Source organism: Colias philodice, chromosome 2, assembly GCF_061535455.1.
Source record: "Colias philodice isolate Cphi_HAF_F1 chromosome 2, ilColPhil1 Martin Lab GWU primary, whole genome shotgun sequence".
NCBI lineage: Eukaryota > Metazoa > Arthropoda > Insecta > Lepidoptera > Pieridae > Colias > Colias philodice.
Window position 1 is genome coordinate 13,250,188 of NC_143087.1, and position 19,797 is coordinate 13,269,984.

Here is a 19,797-nt window from a genome sequence, read left to right on the forward strand (position 1 = left end):
TTGTGACACGAGAATTTTATATATAAGATTGTATGAATTAATGTATTTAGACTAAATACATTAAATTACGTAGCGTATCATTAATATAATATGTACTGGACATTTACCCGCTCGCTTTTCAAAAAAGTTGTCTCTTAACATGAGCCATGGTCACTTAGTTAGAAAGAGACAAGTTGGGACGAAAAACGATCTCACTCGGACTTTAACCCTTATTCAAACGCGAGCCTGTGGAGGAGCTAACAAAAAAGTAAGTTACGTTCCTGGGTAATTTTAGGTCGTAGATTTAAAAAATACACACAAAAAAGGGGTTAGTGGGGGGGAAGTACCCTTTTTTCGGTGGGAAGTATATATCCCGTCATCTGTTCTCTCTTGTAAAAAGTTTGGAAAGGTGGGAACTATAGCTCCCAGTGTCCACTCCAGACATCAATATTTTAAAACACTAGTTAGTTGCCCTGACTCCACTTGTGAATTTAATGTTATCGTAAAAAATTATAAAGATTAAGTTTTTTAATAAAGGAGGTGAAAGTACTCATCAATGCAAGTTTATTTTACTGAGGGAAGAATTCGGGAATTGAAAAATGAATGACTTCAACATAAAAATGGCATTTTTCTAAAACAAAATAAAAACAATAGGTAAATACTAATGTATTGAGTTAAGATTTCTAATTATCTGATCAGGAAATAACGAATAACAATAAATAAGTTGCTTATACCAACTAAAAAAGATTTTTTAGACACACAGATTTTATATATAGAATTTCCGAATGTCGTGTGCAGTGACGAACACTGGGATGATATCTTCCCACTTAAAGACTTAATTTCAATCGACTCTACCAAGGTATAAACGAAAGATTCTGGGCATATTTTTACGTTTCACGCAACCGAAATATAGACTAGTTTACATAGCTAGAACTCAATTCTACTTATCTAATTTTTTTTGAGCACTACACCAAAAACTAAAAAATAACGGTCGTTTTCGGCTGCAAAATCACGACACCTGACTTTGACGTGTGTTTACCATGACATGTAATAATTCTCTGAAAAGTGTTTCCATGAAAAAAAGTTCTCTGAAATGTTAAGATTGCGTAGATAAATATTACACTGCATTAGGTTTAAGCATATAAAAATAAAACACGATTTACTTCAATCTGAGACGTGGGAAGTATAGCTCCCAGCGTTTTAATAAGGGTTAAATTTACTCCTGACATTTCGCAGGACTATAGGAACTGTCATTTGTCAATGGCTTATGTCAAGAGGACTGAGGAGTGAGGACCACCGACCAAACAAACAGAAGATGAGCCCAAGGATGGCCCAAGGCCAAGGATAAAAAAATATTTTACAAAATAATGGCTATATTTATTGTTCCCATGCGAAGAATATAAATAGTTTTGCAAATGTTAATGAGTTTAACGTATACCTAATCGACTTGAGCGTCGCGGGAAGCTCATATGCGGCACCATCAAAATGAAATGCTCATTGCATACGAAGGATATTATAAACAAATCACTGCGCACTTGTAGCTGCTATTTTAATAAATGAGTCACGGATATATTAACGCAATATCGGTTAGTAATTTAGTGTCAAGGAAACGTGACTGAAAATCCTGTGCGCTTATCAGTGTTGATGCTACTATTGCTAAATATAATTGCATAACTGGGACTGTAACGTCTTCGCACGATTAGTTCTGTTTCCGACGTGAGTATTTGTATTATTTTTGTTTAATAAATTTTCAATTGCGTATTGAAAATTAGATTTTAGTATTTTTTTTTAAAAGAAGCTGATTTCCTCACTATAAAATATAAGGCAATTTATTTATGTTTTAATGTAAACAGTGCAATGTGTTCTTGTGTGATTGTAACTGAGAAAATGTAGTACAGTAAGAATTTAATAATTAAATAAATGTTTGAGTTTGAGTAAGAATTTCAGGATATATCAATTTGTAAAATATTTGATTTGGATTTTTAAATTAAAAAGAGAAATGATGCCTTTAAAAATTTTTAATTAAAATTAAACAAATATAATGCCATAATACCTATTCGAGTTTTAAAAATAATTTCTCAAGAGAAATAGTTAAAACATCCAAATATTTTTCTAATTAAGTTTAATCCAATAAAAATATGGATTGTGCTGTTTAGTTTCACTCCTACATATTATGGTGTGTCATACAATTTAATAATATCAGTCTAGTATATTTAAAAAAATAATTATCATGGCATACCTAATACTTGAATGCTCCCTTATTACTGCACTATTTTTATTGATGGAAAATACTCAATTAATTAGAACAGTTAATATTCAGTGCTCCTATAAAAAATAATTTATTTATCTTTATTTCTTTTTGTTATTTTTTTTAATATAATTAACCAATTAATTTTTAATTTATTAATAATACTAAAGAATAAAAATGATGACCTAATAAGGCCAAGGCAATTAATTAGTCAGAATCGTTAATAGTAGCATAGTCATAATTAATAAATAGTAGCATGACTAACTGTAAACATAAATGATTGCAGACTTGTTCAGCAAAATGGCAGTTCAACCAAACACACAGTCAATGGGCTCGTCAAATACAGTGTTCAACACACAGACTAGATTTGACTCATCATATGTTAAGAGTTTACCAGGAATCTTAAAAGTTGTAGCTATTGTGAGTATTTGCTGTATTTATGTATTATTTACCTGTCTTTTCAATCAGAGAAGAGAAAAGGTCACTGTAAATCTTCAGATGCGGCTTCTGATGCTACAATTAACAATATAACTAAAAACAAAACTAAACACCCAGATAAATAACCAATGATTAGAAACTTATACACCTCAATTTATCGCCCAGCATTATCTTTATTATTATATAGATCTAGTAATAAAATCGCAAACTGTAAAAACATTATCTACTGTTTATGTTGGCTGTGTTTCAAGCAAACTAAACAAAATCTCTCTCAAAGAGTAGTTGGTCCCTGAAATGTCCTCTTTTTTTATTTGGCTTTATATCACTAGTATACTTAGGTACTCAACAATTTCAGGTACTCGACTTCCTCGGCTACATTTGCATACAAGCATCAGCTTTCTCGTCCAACTGGCGAGGGGTGTACTTCATGGTGGCAGCACACCTTGGTCTCTGGTTCACGGCCATCCTTCTTCTGTTCTATACATTCCACATTATTGAGAAGTACCACAATGTGAAGTGGCTGCATATAGAGATGATCGGCTGCGGGATTGTGTCATTCTTGTATTTGGTTGGGTCATCGATCGTGGTCGCGTTCGGATCGGCGGCTTATTCCGCGGCTGGGGTGAGTTTACTCATATTTGATATTTATATTTTAATATAAGTTATGTTTTGAATTGTTAAAAGTGTAAAATTGAACATATTAAATGAGTAGTAACCATTCTAAATTCTAATAAAAGTATCTGATGCTGAGTGAATGTATTTATTAAAGTTTCTACAGTACAAACTTTCAGATTATACTAACTTAAAAGTAATTAACGGAACAAAAGGTACAAATATGAAATTCAATTAAGGTTTCTAGGTTAATACAATAGAAACGCGAAATGCTATTAATATTCAATAAGCGAGCTCAAACAATTTACATTGTCCCTTTTAAGGAATTTGATTATCAGTGCAGTTCTATGAAACTGTACCATATGACACTTGATCTCCACCCACTCATGAATTTATGCATTAATATTTTGGCTGATAAAATCAACTTTTGTCATTGACCAGTCTGCATATTATTATTACATCATTTATTGTGCAGCTAGTTAGTTTGTATGCCGGAAATGCTTACAGACTATTGTTTTTGTATCCGTAGTAAATTATATGACTAAATAGATTTTTTTTATAAATATTTAAATAATAAACAATTTTTAATTTGTAATTAAACTTTAAGACGATTATTTCAGTTCTTCGGCTATCTAGCAATGGTGCTGTACGGCTACGAAGCCTTCGCCAAGTTCCAAGCGATCAAAGCAGGTGATCTGGCGCAGGGCAGCCGCGTGGTCACCAAGCACGTGACCACGCCGCCCGCGTTGCCATAGCAACCGGACCATCTGACGTATGGCGTTCTGAGAACTCTGTCTCGCTTGTATGATTATTATTATAGGTGTCTCGCTCACACTAATTTAATATGGTTACGGAGATTTTTATATTAAATTTAAATGAAACTGAATGCGAATGCGTTACGAGAACCTATGTAATTCCGAGAATTCTGCAATGCTTCAAATGTTTATTGTAACACTATTTTGGTGTTTTGTAAAACTTGATACAATTTTTGTGTCAAATGACAACGAATTCTTTTCGAGAACGTCTGAAATTCAGAGATTTTGATATCGCTTCTACTTTCCGAGATTTTTGTATTAAAAAAGTTTACAACAATTTAACCAATTCATATGTCAATTTCTACTTTTACTTTTTCCAGTATTGTATAATTTCTGAAGCATTTTTTTCATAGTCATGTCTATAGTTAGGTTAATATTGTTTTAGTAAATTATTTTGTAACAATAAGTTTGTGTAAATATGTATTATTATTATTTCGTTAATTTATATTATTAATGAGATATTAATGGGGTTTCTCACAAAATCATTCCTCTCAATACAATCACAGATGTCTATCTTTGTTATTTTGATTATTTCCTTTTTATAATTTATCTCATAATATCAAGTATTTAACCGCCTATTTTAGTAGCTATTATTTGCACTCAAATGCGTGCTCAAGTGACGCTTAGCAGCCAAAACGATTATTTTCTAATAAATTTTTCTCTAATGTAAAAAAATCGAAATTAACATTGGTGTAATTCTTTATTAGATTGTATTTAATTGTAATCAGTCAAAGACTAGTTGTTAAGTTTTATTTATATGGTATTTTTTGTGTTTGATTTTAAGTTTAATTTACGTTTAGAAAGTAAAGACTACAGTGACATGATTAATTTAAAAACCTTGTGGTATAGATTCAATACAAGTATCTAAGAAATATGATTTTCCAGGATGTTCAGATTCAATAAGTAAAAAAAAATCTCGTTTTAAAAATGTAGTCGTTATTTTCTAAATATTTTATTTATTTATTTATACCACCATAATTCATTGTACTTATATAACGTACAAATACAAATAGCACATATTCAAGTGTTCCATCTATGAGTACATATACCGATCGGTACGCGATTAGAGTCTCTATAATATACTACGTAAGAGATATAATCGCGTAGCCATTGGGATACCGCTCTAGTTTTAATAGGCCTTAAAAGTTGCAACAAAGGGAAAACATGTGAAACAGTGAGTTTTTAACGTAGTGTTTTATGCAAGCTATAAACTATCTTTATCACTTAACTCTCACTGGTTGCTTTATATTCGGCATCATATACTTACAATTATTAACTTAATTACTTCAAACACATTTTGATTATTTATCCTACACTTCTGTACTATAATAAGTTGATTACACACTGTTGAATTTGGATATTTGTCTCTTTGAAGTTTTATCAAAATTCAACAGTGCGTAATTTTTTTATACATATAAATTATATCAAACGTAAGGGCATTTTGTATTTTCAATGTATTAATATTCTATAAGTTTTTACATAATTCACGAATATGTTTAATGTGTACCTTATTAAGATATAATTTAGCAGTTGTCTCCGTCCGATAGCTCATGCTTGTGTCAAATGTTAAATGTATATTTTGTATTAATATAACGCTTTACTGTAGATTTTTATAAAGGATCATATAATCCTCTTGGCTGAAGCTAATCTCACGTACTGAATATAAAATACAATAAATCGAAAATACCTATCATTGTATTTTCACAATATTTTAATGGCTTTGGTTATATGATACTCGATTCATCATTCAAATGAAACTCAGTTACCTACAATGATTTTAAAAAATACTCACACAGTCACACCATTGTAACTTGTAAGGTATAATTATCGTGTTTAACTTTCACTATTTTCCTACGAAAAGGTTTTTAAGTTTCCTTCTCCAAAATTACAGAAAATGAAAAGAAAAGTTCAAAGATTTTTAATTTTTAAGTCCTTTTTGTCCATGGCCAGTATTTAAGATATTATGACAAAAGACAGATAACAGTAATGTTTGCATAACTGTTAACTTATCAAAACATTTAAGTACTTCACATAAAAAAATTAAAAATGTGTAAAATAAATGCCCAGTGACTGAGGCCAATAATTGTCCACGGACGCGTCATTAAGACGAATGCAAGGATTGACGCGATGTTGACGCGCTGTACGACAAACGCAAACGCATGACGAGAGTCTGACGCGACGTTGCCGCGCCGCACCACGAACTCATGCAGCGCAGCTGACACGACGTTGCCGCGCCGTATGTGAGCGGCTGGTGAGGCGTTGCCGCGCCACACGACGAGCGGTTGACGCGACGTTGCTACTCCACACGATGAACGCATGACCAGTTAACTGACGCGACGTTGTCGTTCCGTGAACATTCCACGGAGCGGCAACAGCAACGTGGACAATAGGTTTTAATTTTATAATTATATGTACTTAGGTACATAAAAATATACGTTCTATATAACAAGGAGAATCAGGGGCCTTAGACAAAGTAACAATTAAAAAACGATAACGAAGTTAGAAAAGGCAAAAATGTATGGGATTGACATACGCCGCGTTAGATCACGTGGTCTATCTAATGTCAATCCCATACATTTTTCCTTTTCTAACTTCGTTATCGTTTTTTAATTGTTACTTTGTCTACGGGCCCAGTACCATTAAGGTACCAATATGTATATTTTTGTATTTAAGAGTCATACTAATTATGAATTTTTGAACTTGGGTCCATGCTTATTAGAAAAACAACATCGTTAAATCCATAAAATATTTAAACGTATCCATTTGTTAACCAATGTATAAATGAATTAACATAAATGCTGCTGTTATTTATCTATACACACTGTTACAAAGTTACTATGTATAATATAACCGTTTGATAGTTCCATATATATCCACGAAACATGTTTATATGCTCACTGTTATATTATGTACTATTATATACTTTTGGCTCGTATGACTAGCCATCTGTTATATTTTATTGTATTTAATAAATAATTTTCATCTGATTTTTGGCATTTTTATTTCTCGTGAACAAATAATATTAACCTTATATTTCACTACTCTAGGTACATTCGAAAAATCAAAGGTTTAATAAAAATATAGTTAATAATATAAATCTTTTTATTTATCTTAGCAACCTAATTTAAAAAATATAAGCATGTTTAGTACAAAATTAATAACGCATATTGATTATATAATATAACAACTGTTGTATAGGTATTTGGTTGTGTTCGGTACTCTTACAAAATTGTCCAAAATTTAACATTTTTTTATATGGCAATTAAGTTAATAACAATCTAAGGCACTAAATAAATTTAGTATTTACTATTAACTAGTACTTGGTGGTAATTAAAACTACGATAAGTAATAAAATAATAAGTCTAATTAAGGTCGTTGATGTGCGCAAACATATAAAGTTACTTACAAGGTTATTTTTAAAAACTTATTATTTTTCCTTTCAATTCACGTTTCAAATACAAAATAAACATGCTGAATTATAGTAAAAGCAATATATAAATAGGATAATAAGTTAATACAACCTTCTTAAATTATAAATCGGCATACATGTTTGTACAACCAAATTTAAATAAACAGGTACCAAAATGCGTAACCTATTTTTGTATTCCCCACCAAAACTTACATCTATTTTCATAGTAATATAAAGGCACTCAGTCAAACACTTTTCAAGTGCTTTTTTACAAATACTTACAGTTAATAATTAATTTTTCTTACATATAATATACACTCATAAGTCATCATAGCATTTACATCTACATCTGTTGTAGGGTTTCTGAATAATAGCCAATCGGTTTTTCTAAATTTTCGGTAGAAAAATATGTAGGTACTAGGTACATATTATTATTATATTCTATATAGTATAAATTTCTTTAATGTTCTCACGAAGAAAATTATATGAGAAATCTAGTAAATATCATATTTGTTAAAAATTCTCAAAAACGTAGTATATAATATGATAAACTTCATATCTTAGGCACATACAATGGTCTATCTATTAAAAATGATACTTAAAAATATTTATATGTATAACAGGCAGAAGTAACAGAAATGGATATATTTGTGGTTATATTTATTCATGACTAATTTTCTTATAATAATTGTTAATTTAATAATTTGAATGATTCATATCTGTATCTGTATGACTGTTAAAATTTAACATAAATTAAAACCTCAGTAGGTCATCAAATGGTTTTAAACATAAGCATAGCAATAATATTACTTTCTTATTTGGTAAACAATACAATAATAAATTCAAAAGTGAATACTGATAACATACAACAAAATACTTAAAAACTTAAGAAATAAAAATATCCCCACAGTTAAACAATGAGCAAATCTTATCATCTACTTTTATAAAAAGAGTTTTTATCTGAAAAATTCTTTAGTTATTTTAGACTAGCTGTGCCCGCGACTTCGTCCGCGTGGAATAGTGACTGCATAGTAGTTACTACTTAACACACAATTATTGGGTAAACACGTCTTGAAACACGTACTATCATATACAACTAAATTATAAGTACTTACACATTATTATAAAGTTAAGAAATAAAATAAATAATAACACAAAAGAACTGTTAGTAAAATTTATTACTAAACTGAGCTATAAAACTTAGGTACAGAAGAGTTCAAAATTTCCAGGATGTGGTTATTCTCCCGCTCCCATATTCCTTCTACTTTCACAGACTTTCAACTTTTCCCTTTCACCCCTAGTAAATGGCAGAACCGATTTTGATCTAAATTCTAAACCATGTCTAATCATACCTATATATTATGTACATGTCATATCCTTTCGTTTGGTACTCCATTTGGATTAAACAGTATCCCCACTATCACCCCAAGGTGCCCTATATGTAATAAACAGATTAACCAATTTTGATAAAACATGACTAATTGTAATTCACACGTCATTTGATATGCCGCTTGATTATATTATTTGACCACATTCGATTACTCATTCCCACTTTTACCGCTATAAATCAATAAATGGATGAACCGATTTTGATTGAATTTGCCTCATCATACTTCTCACGTCAGGTCATGCCCTTTCATTTGATATGCCACTTGGGTATATTATTTGACAACTTTTATACCTATATCCAATAAATGGATGAACCAATTTTGATAAAATATGTCTTATTGTACTTTACACGTCATGTCTTTCATTAGATAAGTCACTTGAGTATATTTGATAAAATTTATTTATTTATTCCCACTTTTACCCCTATATCAAATAAATGGATGAACCGATTTTGATAACATTGGACTACTTAATTGTTTCTGACAGGTCGTCTTTTTTCATTTGATATATCACTTGGGTATAACAGACAGCATTCGTTTTCCTCATTCCCACTTTTGCCCTACATATAATTATTGGATGAACCGATTTTGATTAAATATGCCTCATTATACTTCTCACGTCAGGTCATGCCCTTTCATTTGATATGCCACTTGGGTATATTCGACAACTTTTATTCCCACTTTTATACCTACATATTATATCCAATAAATGGATGAACCAATTTTGATAAAATATTATGTCTTATTGTACTTTACACATCATGTCTTTCATTAGATACGTCACTTGAGTATATTTGATAAAATTTATTTATTTATTCCCACTTTAACCCCTATATCAAATAAATGGATGAACCGATTTTGATAAAATTTGACTAATTGTTTCTGACATGTCGTCTATTTTCATTTGATATATCACTTGGGTATAACCTACAACCTACATTAACAACTAACATTCGTTTTTTTCATTCCCACTTACCCCTAAATAATATAATAAACAACTAATGTAACAAAAAAACGCATCTAATTCGTATTACCCGTTAGCGAGCTACGGTGGCACAGACCGACACGCAATACACACATAGCGGACATAACACCCCTCTTTTTGAGCAAAAATCTAAATAAAGTTCCTTTGACCCCCCCCTACTACCCCCTCAGCATAACAACCCCCCCCCTCACTTGGGAACTTTCGATATGATCTTCTGGACATGTCAAGGAATAACTTTAGCGTATAATTTACGTAATAAAGTAATTCATGTATAGAATGCCTTAGCAAATGTTCGCTGTGATTACTTAAATGGTCATAACTTTTTTATTTATGAACCGATTGACATGAAATAAACACTAAATGTTAAATGAAGTTTACCACAATATATTAGTGAAAACCGCATTTAAATCGGATAAGCCGTTTCTGAGATTAGCGTGTTCAAACATACAGACAAACAGACAAACCGACAAACAGACAAACAGACAAAAATTTTTTTAACGACAGTTTTGGGTTTGGGATCGATTTAGTAATAACCCCTGCTATTTTTTTTTTACATATTTTCATTGTACAGACACCACTTTTCTAGAATTTTATTATATGTATTGATGATGATGATAAAAACTATTTATATGCAACCACATGCTATGTTACTAGACAAGTTATAACATGGCATTTTTATGGTAGGTATATCTATTATTTTTAATTTATTTTTTCGATTTAGATTTTTCGAACCCGCAATATCCGCACTACATTAGCAAAATCCTAGATCTAGGTCAATCAAGTTGTTCTTTTGTTGTTGTTGTCTATCTATCAATACAATTAATAATTTTTGTAAGTACCAGCTGTAAGTAGATATCAAATTAGATATACTTAAAAATATATAAATGCACTTTACATAAGTAGTTTGTGCCAAAATGTGTATCTTGTGTATCTGTGGTATATTTATAAAATTGATGTATAAAAGTATACATAAAATATTTCCAAAGTTAACTTACCTTACAATATAATTCACAAAATGATTAAATCGTCATATAAAAGTTATACTTACAGATAAAATTTCATAACGAATTTGGTGCATTTAAAAATTTCTAACGTCATAAGAATACTTGTATTATTGAGCCGGCAGTCCTCGCTTCCACGCTTTGTATTTCAAGAATGCTTCCACACCATATGCAGCAATCGCACACGCACCAAAGAACTGGAAAATATAAAATGTAGATATAATACAGTGAAACTTGGTTAAGTGGGACCTGGATAAGTGAGAAACCTCCATAACTGGAACTTTTTTTTTTTTTTTTTTTTATGCTGCGATAGGGGAGCACTTGGCCACGATCTCGCCTGATGGTAAGCTGAGATGTGGCCTAAGATGGAGCGTGCTTCCCTAGAATGTACCTGTTCACTCTCCTCTTGAAGGCCCCCATATTGTACTCATCGGGGAACACAGATTCAGGAAGCATGTTCCAGTCCCTAGCGGTTCGAATAAAGAATGTCGATCCGAACCGCTTAGTCCGGGTACATGGAACGTCTACCATGTGGCGATGCCTAGAATCTGTGCGCCTCGATGAACGATGGAAAAACGGGGATGGCGGAATAAGGTCGTGCAATTCCGCAGCGCACTCTCCAAAGTGTATCCGGTAAAAAACCGATAGACTTGCCACTCTGCGACGATGAGCGAGGCTCTGGAGTTTTTTGCCTACTAGCACATCGTCGTTTATGAGCCTCTTGGCACGCCTCTCTATCGCCCCATGCTGAGGTCCCAACACTTTGGCACTGAATTACCTCTGTTAGTGGGACGAGGTAAACCTCTATATCTGGGATTTGTTCTTTCGATTTATTATCACAGTTACCTCTATAACTGAGACAGCGAGTAAATTTTATATGCATATACCTCTGTAACTGAGATAACATTGTTTGTTTACTCATTCTTATTCAACCCACAAATTCCATACGTAATTTTTTAGTACGTAAGTACAAATTTTGAGCTTCAATTACCTTCAGTTTTAGTTTCGCTTTACTATCAAACAGATGTTTATTTGAAAAATGTCAAAACGAACGCTATAATCGTTCCACCCCTCTGTAAATGAGACAGATATTTATTTATACCTGTATATCTGAGACACTGGGTAAGTGGAATACCTCTATAAGTGAAACGACATTGCAAGTCCCTTGATGTCTCACTTAACCAGGTTTCACTGTATACATTATTATTACTTACATTACATTTTTTTATTACATAATTTTAGGTGAGGAATGGGCAAAGGGATTTATTAGATTCTCAGTTTATTAGATTTGAATGAGCTGCATTTGCTGTTAGCTTAAGAACTAAAAATTTCAAAAAGTCATTTTTAATATCATTCATGATATGTTTATAATCTTTGCTGGTATAAAATTATGCATCATTATTTTAATCATTAGATTAGATTAAGTAATACTATTATTTATCTCTATATGTTTATTCATCACTTATTTATAATTTAGATTAAAAGAACTCACCCCAACCGCATATCCTACACTTTCACCAATTGTCATAGCAAATATAGATGTTACAATATACGCCAGACACATTAAAGTGCAAAAGAAGAACTCTCCTTTCAGCCACGGCAAGTTCTCGTATTTCTCAACAAAGTGGAACATGTACATGAGGAACAAGACTATGGTGATAATGTTCCCGATCCAATATACTATGTTGTAGAAAATAGCCGACAGCCACGCCCAGGAGATTTTGATGCAGATGAAGCCAACCATGTTGCATACCTGAGCAAATGATGAAAAATGTGGTAAAAATCAAATCGCAAGTCACCATAAGCGTGGGGATGTGAGAATATAATAGGAGGCATATAAGTCATATCAGTTTTTATAGGATATCATAATATAGATTGTCATAGTCAAATATAATTTAAAAAGAAGAGAGATTTCAAAAGTTTGCACTGCATATAGCTTTTACTACTAAACATGCAATAATATAATGATTTTTATAAGAACTATAATTAACTTACCACTTCAACTACTTTTAATATTCCTGGCCATGTTTTAATATATCCTTTATCAAACTTTAAAGTCTTTTTAGGTGGTGGTGGAGGAGGTGGGGCAGAATTTTGTGTAAAATGGTCAAACATTGTACTTTATGTTCTAAATGTAAGACTTAGTATCAAGAAGAACGCCAAGATTCTTACACCTTCCTGGAAAAAGAGCAGTAAATTAATACAGAATTTTACTTTTTTTACATATTTGTTACGTTTTTGTATCTAGTTTAAACAGTACAAACCTGCACAGGTTCCTTTCAGTACCCTGATATGTTTATCAATTATAATAGTACTCGTTACTTCACACTCTAATTATTAATTAATCCAATAAGGCAATCAATTATGAGGACAGAATTGTTGATGTTAAAACTTTTGGCGCTTTATCTCAAACCTTAATTATAAGTGATAATTTATACTCCTTTTGCTAATTCGAGGGTTGACTTTAGAAACGTGCGGCACGAATTTCGGCGCGATTTTAATTTTTATCGATCGGTAATGATGCCCCGAAACATACATTAGCGGCTTTTCGTGCGGAAACGTGTAATTACAGAGAAATCTTTTTTTTAATTTTTGAGATTATATTCAAAATTGTTTGAGTTACATTGACAAAACTACAAGAATTGTGTTTGAAAGAGATAACAAATGTCTTAATGTACATATTAAAAACCATAGTTCATTCAAAAGCATGTTGCTGAGGGGACAACAATTCATACGGATTATTGGCGAGCATATGATTGTTTGGGGCAATATGGGTATGTTCATAAAAAAGGTAATCACTCAGACCCAGACAACCCATTTATTGCCTCTGACCTCGGAGCAATTAACTAGCCTGGAGAACACAGATCTGGTACTAGATCTGTGCTGGAGAAGTAACAATTAATTGAACGTTTCTTATATAGTGGTTCTCTTTTATTCAATACCCTAATTAATGCGATAGAAAGAGACAACACACTGTTATCTGCTTGGCATTCAAATGCACATGTAGCCACTTTTTGTTCTAAAAAGGTAGTGCTTGCCTTTACTTTATCGAATACTAAAATATCGATAAATAAAAAAATTAAGTTATAAAATTGCTTGAAGATATTTTAAGATTCGTTTAATTTGGAATTATTCATTTACGATGCGTATTGACTGCCTTGCATTGTATGGTAGTGGTATTTATAAAAAAATATTATTAGGTATTTCGGTTTAGGTTGTTTTTATGGTTTCGTAAAAAGGTACGTATTTTTTCCTGTTTTCATAGATTCAGTCATAGAATTATACGGAACCCTTCGTGCGCGAATTTGACTTCCACCTGGTTGATCTTTTTACATATCAATAGTCGTATCCTACTAATGTTATAAAAGCAAAAATATATAAGAATGGACATATTTTGATACTCTTTCACGTAAAAACTATTGAATGAGTTTTTATGGAACTTTACAATTATATAGTTTAAACATCAGAATAACATATAGGCTACAATTTACCGCAGGAAAATAACTCATTCCCACAGGAAAAAATTGGTACAAGTTTAAAATAAATTGCTTCAAATAAAACAAATAAACATTTATTATTTTTACAACATTTTAATTTCGATACTTACTTAACTACCAAATTACAATATTTATTATTTAAAATAGATGCCACCTTAAACTTGTGGCACAGCATCTCTGCAAAGCACTTTACTTTTCTTTCCGTCTGATTCGAAATGATTTGAACAAGGCCGAGAATGTTTTGAAGGCTTCCAATTTTTCCTGTGCTATAGCTTTAACCCAAACATCTTTTAATTTTTCTCAAGCCAGAAACCTGCAAATAACAATAAAATCCATACTTAAATACCTTTTTTTTTCTCCTAACCTAAAGCAGTCATTATCAATGAAGTACTTTGTTCCTACTCAAGTATCGATAATTGCACAACACTATGGAAGTTATATTTTGCATTTTTTCTAAAAACTAAGCTGATTATGATTTCATTTCAATGATTACGGTTAGATAACACATAGATGATTAAGAAAATAAGGTAAATTAACTTATTTATAATACAATTAACAAAAAAATTGATCAAAACACTAACCTGTGAAATGACAAATTTCTATCTTCGTCCGATTTCACATTACAACGGCTTTTACAGCCGTAAGCAACACAAGCCATGTTATCTTTAGTCAATTGTCTTTTCATAAAATAACAAATTAAACTAAAACACTCGTTTTTCACTTCAAAAAAAATAATTAAAATAACCAAGCGATGATCACCAGACTGGTGATCAAAACAAATTGAAATGGGCCATGTCATTTCAAACTGTCGAACTGACATATATCTATCCTCTTTTTTCGCATGACATTTTGCCATAAGCTAAAAAGGCCAAACTAGTGCGTTATTGTTCAATTAATTGTTACTTCTCCAGGCTAGTTAATTGCTCCGAGCCTCTGACCCATTTGAGTCCCAGTGGCATGTTGTAAAAAGATTTTTTAAAAAAGATAACTATAACCAGTAACCACCCAGCAAACTTCGGTGATAATATAGAGTATGTGGAGACGATGGGTGGAAAAAAATAAAATGGATCCATTCATTGCCATTGTAAATTGTATCAAACATGTATACAAGATTTGAATAAATAATTATTTAAAAAAAATGTTTTTATTGTATGTATATTGCACACAAATTGTTAATCACAGAAACGAATCTGTCCACCCCGATTCCACGTGGTACTTGTCTGTCATACACTAGAGTGTATTAAAAAAGTCGGAGGCGCGGAGGAGCGTGGCGCCCGCGTGTGCTGAGGAGCAGGCAGAGTCAAGCGAGCCGGAGTGGCTGAGGCTGGTCGCCAAAGGCGACCAAAAAGCCGAAGCTACGAAGGCGAGTGAAGACTCCTGCCTGCAACGAGGTACACGGGGGCAAGCGCCACGTTCTGCAGCGCCGGAGCAGTCAAGAAAGCCCATAATCTTCGTTATATTTCTAACTTGTACATCACTACATAGTATAAAACAAAGTCACTTTCTCTATCCTTATGTCCCTTTGTATGCTTAAATATTTCAAACTACGCAACGGATTTTGATGCGGTTTTTTTTAATAGATAGAGTGATTCAAGAGGAAGGTTTTAGTATATAATTTATTAGGTTTAAGTCAAAGCGAACGAAGCCGCGGGCGGTAAGCTAGTATAAATATAATCTCAAAAAAATAAAAAAAAAATAGAAGGGGGGGTTTCCTCACCCCCCCACTTTATAGGGGGTCTCCCCTTACCTCCCCCCTCCCTTCCCCTCCCCTCCCCCCCCTTAATTCGTGCCGCAAATTTCTAAAGAAATACCTAATTCGATATTAAAACCATTCGTATTGTAAGGTATTTTAATTTGTTTATATTAATAATAAAAAATCCAAAAAAGAAATTTATCTAAAAACTTCGTAACAACAGCAACAAGTTATCCTGAAGTTATCAAAACTCAACTGTCAAAATATCAATGAGTAGAAACTAGAATTTAGAAATTTCAATATTCTATAGGCTATGGTCAAATGTCAAGTCAATAAGGAATAACATGCATGAGTTTTATTAGTATTTTAAATCGGTAAATCCTGTGGGTAAATCCGATTGTTTAGTCCGCGTTTCCATCTGCAAGAAAACTTCCGCGAGAAATGTCCGACAGTCTGTCCGACAGCAGCTTGCAAGTGTGAAAAGGTTTATGACAGTTTATGACGCTGTGCTATAAAATAAGGAAAATATTTTGGTCACCAAAAGCCTTAGACAGTGCGCGCACGAGCAACTTTGTCTCCGCAACTTTTTTGTCTCCGCAACTATTTTGTCTCTCCCACCCATGGGCTAGTATGAAAGTGCGCGCACATAGCGACGCAACTCCCCATACAAATTGATGGGAGAGACAAAATAGTTGCGGAGACAAAGTTGCTCGTGCGCGCTGGCTCTTAGACACAGGCCTTAGATCATTAAGTAATGGATGGAGTACGCTGGCAAATGTTCTAACTAAACTTTCTGCTGATTTTGGTGCGGGGAGGGTAACTCACACTATGAAACACAATCACACATTCACAAAAATAATTTGTGTCACGAAAGTCGTAAAAATTTACGACCTTTTAAGGCTTAAGCGACGAGTTTTTAAATTCAACTCTATCACTAAGTTCATAAAAATTAAATTTGCATTTCATTCAAGATAGTCTCGTGGAGAGTGCGGTTCAATATCGCGTTCTAAATTCAACTTTATCACTTCTAGGTCATAAAGATTAAATTTGTATTTCTTTACAAGATAGTCTCGTAAGGAATGCGGTTCATTATCGCGTTTTAAATTCAACTTTATCTCTTAGCTCATAAAGATTAAATTTGTATATTTTCTTTCCATGATAGTCCCGTGGGACCGCATCAATGATCGAGTAAACATTACTCGATTATTTGTCTTGATCATATCGCTAAACGATACATCGACGATTATTAGAAATTGCATTTATTTAGAAATGTACGTTAAAAAAATAAAAAAAATATACACAAATGAAAGGTTATTCCATCTTTTTTAATATTCGACATGTTTGAATTGCTTCTGCAAGACTTGACAGTGCAAAACGGCATTTTAAGCGGAGCACTCGCAGACGTCCTTTCTATGTTTTACGAATACGCAGAGTGTTTGTAATCGATTACGCAAGTAGTTTTTATAAAAGCATAAGATTTTTCGATTCGAATAATCTTATACCTCGGCAACCTCGGCAAAAGGGGAAACGCCTGCGAGTGTTATCCATTACTTAATGATCTAAGCCAAAAGCTAATTAGAATAAAGATTAAAAAATCTAGGAGTTTCCGAATGACTAGACCGTACAGTCAAGCTAGAAATTTACTCAAGTCCAAAAACTTTCGATTAGTGCAAACGTAGTTTCAAATCAAGCAATATTACAATAAACTAATGTGCAATAACTATTGTATACAGGGTGTAATCGTTAAATTATAAACAGACGTTCGAACTGGTGCGACCGGACCACCGTACTCGTGCGGTGCGATCGACTCGCCACACGACCGCACCGCACCTAGGGTTGCCAGTATTTGATTTAAGGGTTAACAGCATCAAAAATACGAGTTTTAGTTATTTTTTACGGGAGATAATTAAAACAGCAATGTTAAATAGAGAAAATTTATTTTTGGCATTTATATTTGCTGTTGGAAGAAACAGCTTTTAATAGCTCTTCATTTTCTAAAGCGAATGTATAAAAATCTTTGCACGATAATTTAAAATTACATTTAATTAATTTGCAGCTTCGCCTTTACAGTTTCAATATTCAATCGGTTTCGGCTATCCGTCCAGGCATTGCCGCACAAAGAAAATATTCTTTGTTTAAAAATTATGATTAAATTTACGATTTTTAAAAAAACATTTAAAATATTGGAATTTTCGCGGCCGAATGAGCTAAATAAATTCGTATAAAAAAATAGATACACTAGTGACTAGATAATTTATTACGTTGCTAATATATGAAGTGATTAAAGGCGCAAATTATCCCTTTTTGAAATTTTCGATATTGTCGATGATAGAGGCGAAAGTATTGTAATTTTTACTGATTTTCGTTTTTATTTTTTTATATTATATGCAGGCGTTAGTAGAAGCTCTGTTTAGTACCAAAAGAAACCTTGAACTGAGTTCTACATGTGACAAAAATACCACATTCTAGCCACGAAGTTATTACGAGATATAGATTTTCAAAGAATGTCAGGGTTGTCCCTAGTAAACAAAATTATATATATCATCTATCTATTACCAAGTTTTTGTTTATGTTTTAGTCGTTAGTTATAGTCGATATTTCAATATATTATTATATGTAGGTACATAATCTTTATATGTAATAAATTAACTGAACAAAAAAAATATCTTAGATTTATAAGACAATTCAATAATATCAAATTAATACAAATTAATCTCCTTTTTTTGTGAATATTTCGAGCATTGATCATAGTAATCTCATTAAAAGTCAAACCGAATTCCTTGAAAATCTATTTCTCGTAATAAATTCGTGGTTAGAATGTTGTATTTTTTTCACATGTAGACCTCAGTTCAAGGCTTCTTTTGGCACAAGTACAAGTACAAGTTACAACCATTGAAAAGAAGAAAACGAAGAGAAAAGAATGGGCAAAATTATATTTAAAAGACAGGGATTCATTCAGACATATGTAGTCATATCATAAATCTTTGTAGAGTTCTAAAATTTATATTATTAATCTTTTTTCAGTATTAGCCACGTCATCCGACGCCATCGCCATTGATAACGATCGACCGACGTCCGTTTTGTTTGGCGGTAGAACTATGACTAAAGCTGTAATAAGTATATAGTCTATGACTAATGCGCTGTCCGGTGCGATCGCCCGTCCACACGCGCGAATTTGGTACGGTCCGCACCAAGTTCGGATGAAAAAACCATCGAACCAACCGTACCGTCAATAATAATAATTATGTCCGACGGACCACTGTACACATGATCGAATATGGTCCGGAGCGCACCAAGGTCACGGTGCGGTCCGTACCAAATTCGAACGTCTGTTTATAACTTTAAGTGTGCACAGGCTTGGCACAGGCGATTATTCACAGATGTGATTACAGATATCAAAAAATTTTAAACTGATATTGAAAATACTTAACCTAATGAGTAAAATGGCCATAATATTTTTTAAAAATAAAACAAGAAATATCTAAAAAATTAACTTGAATTGAAACCCTCCCATACATTAAATATGAGATATATACGAATATCTCATGTACATTTAATATGAAAGATTTTAGCTTTTTCTTTCTTTTTTTGGTTTTCTGCTTCGCAAATTTGAAGGGAAGTTCATATAAAAACTGTAAATAGAGCTCCTCATTGTATTACACAATGAGGACATCACTTCGAAATCAAATTACTATGGCCATTTTACTCATAATCGCTTGTGCACTGCTCACT

At 32.4% G+C, this 19,797-nt stretch overlaps 2 protein-coding genes across 2 annotated transcripts; one reads left to right on the forward strand and one right to left on the reverse strand.

Annotated features, from left to right (window-relative positions):
* Positions 1-1,315: 1,315 nt before the first annotated feature.
* LOC149490905 (uncharacterized) lies at positions 1,316-7,079 on the forward strand. Its single transcript, XM_089709631.1, has 4 exons — positions 1,316-1,695; positions 2,514-2,647; positions 3,021-3,287; positions 3,898-7,079. Exons 2-4 carry the CDS (start codon positions 2,528-2,530, stop codon positions 4,030-4,032), a joined length of 522 nt encoding a protein of 173 aa, XP_089565757.1. The 5' UTR covers positions 1,316-1,695; positions 2,514-2,527; the 3' UTR covers positions 4,033-7,079.
* A 3,408-nt stretch (positions 7,080-10,487) lies between these two features.
* Positions 10,488-16,329, reverse strand: LOC149490906 (uncharacterized). Its single transcript, XM_089709641.1, has 5 exons — positions 16,184-16,329; positions 13,140-13,321; positions 12,871-13,053; positions 12,368-12,628; positions 10,488-11,072 (listed from the first exon to the last, which is right to left on the reverse strand). Exons 3-5 carry the CDS (start codon positions 12,988-12,990, stop codon positions 10,986-10,988), a joined length of 468 nt encoding a protein of 155 aa, XP_089565767.1. The 5' UTR covers positions 12,991-13,053; positions 13,140-13,321; positions 16,184-16,329; the 3' UTR covers positions 10,488-10,985.
* Between the last annotated feature and the right edge of the window lie 3,468 nt (positions 16,330-19,797).

What these genes read in the sequence shown, in the direction of transcription:
- LOC149490906 (XM_089709641.1), bottom strand. Translation starts at nt 12,990, where the DNA reads ATGTTTGACCATTTTACACAAAATTCTGCCCCACCTCCTCCACCACCA. An exon ending in TATTAAAAGTAGTTGAAGTG is followed by an intron (nt 12,629 to 12,870) that starts GTAAGTTAATTA and finishes TCATTTGCTCAG; the next exon opens with GTATGCAACATGGTTGGCTT. An exon ending in GTGTAGGATATGCGGTTGGG is followed by an intron (nt 11,073 to 12,367) that starts GTGAGTTCTTTT and finishes TATATTTTCCAG; the next exon opens with TTCTTTGGTGCGTGTGCGAT.
- LOC149490905 (XM_089709631.1), top strand. Translation starts at nt 2,528, where the DNA reads ATGGCAGTTCAACCAAACACACAGTCAATGGGCTCGTCAAATACAGTG. An exon ending in TCTTAAAAGTTGTAGCTATT is followed by an intron (nt 2,648 to 3,020) that starts GTGAGTATTTGC and finishes CAACAATTTCAG; the next exon opens with GTACTCGACTTCCTCGGCTA. An exon ending in CGGCTTATTCCGCGGCTGGG is followed by an intron (nt 3,288 to 3,897) that starts GTGAGTTTACTC and finishes CGATTATTTCAG; the next exon opens with TTCTTCGGCTATCTAGCAAT.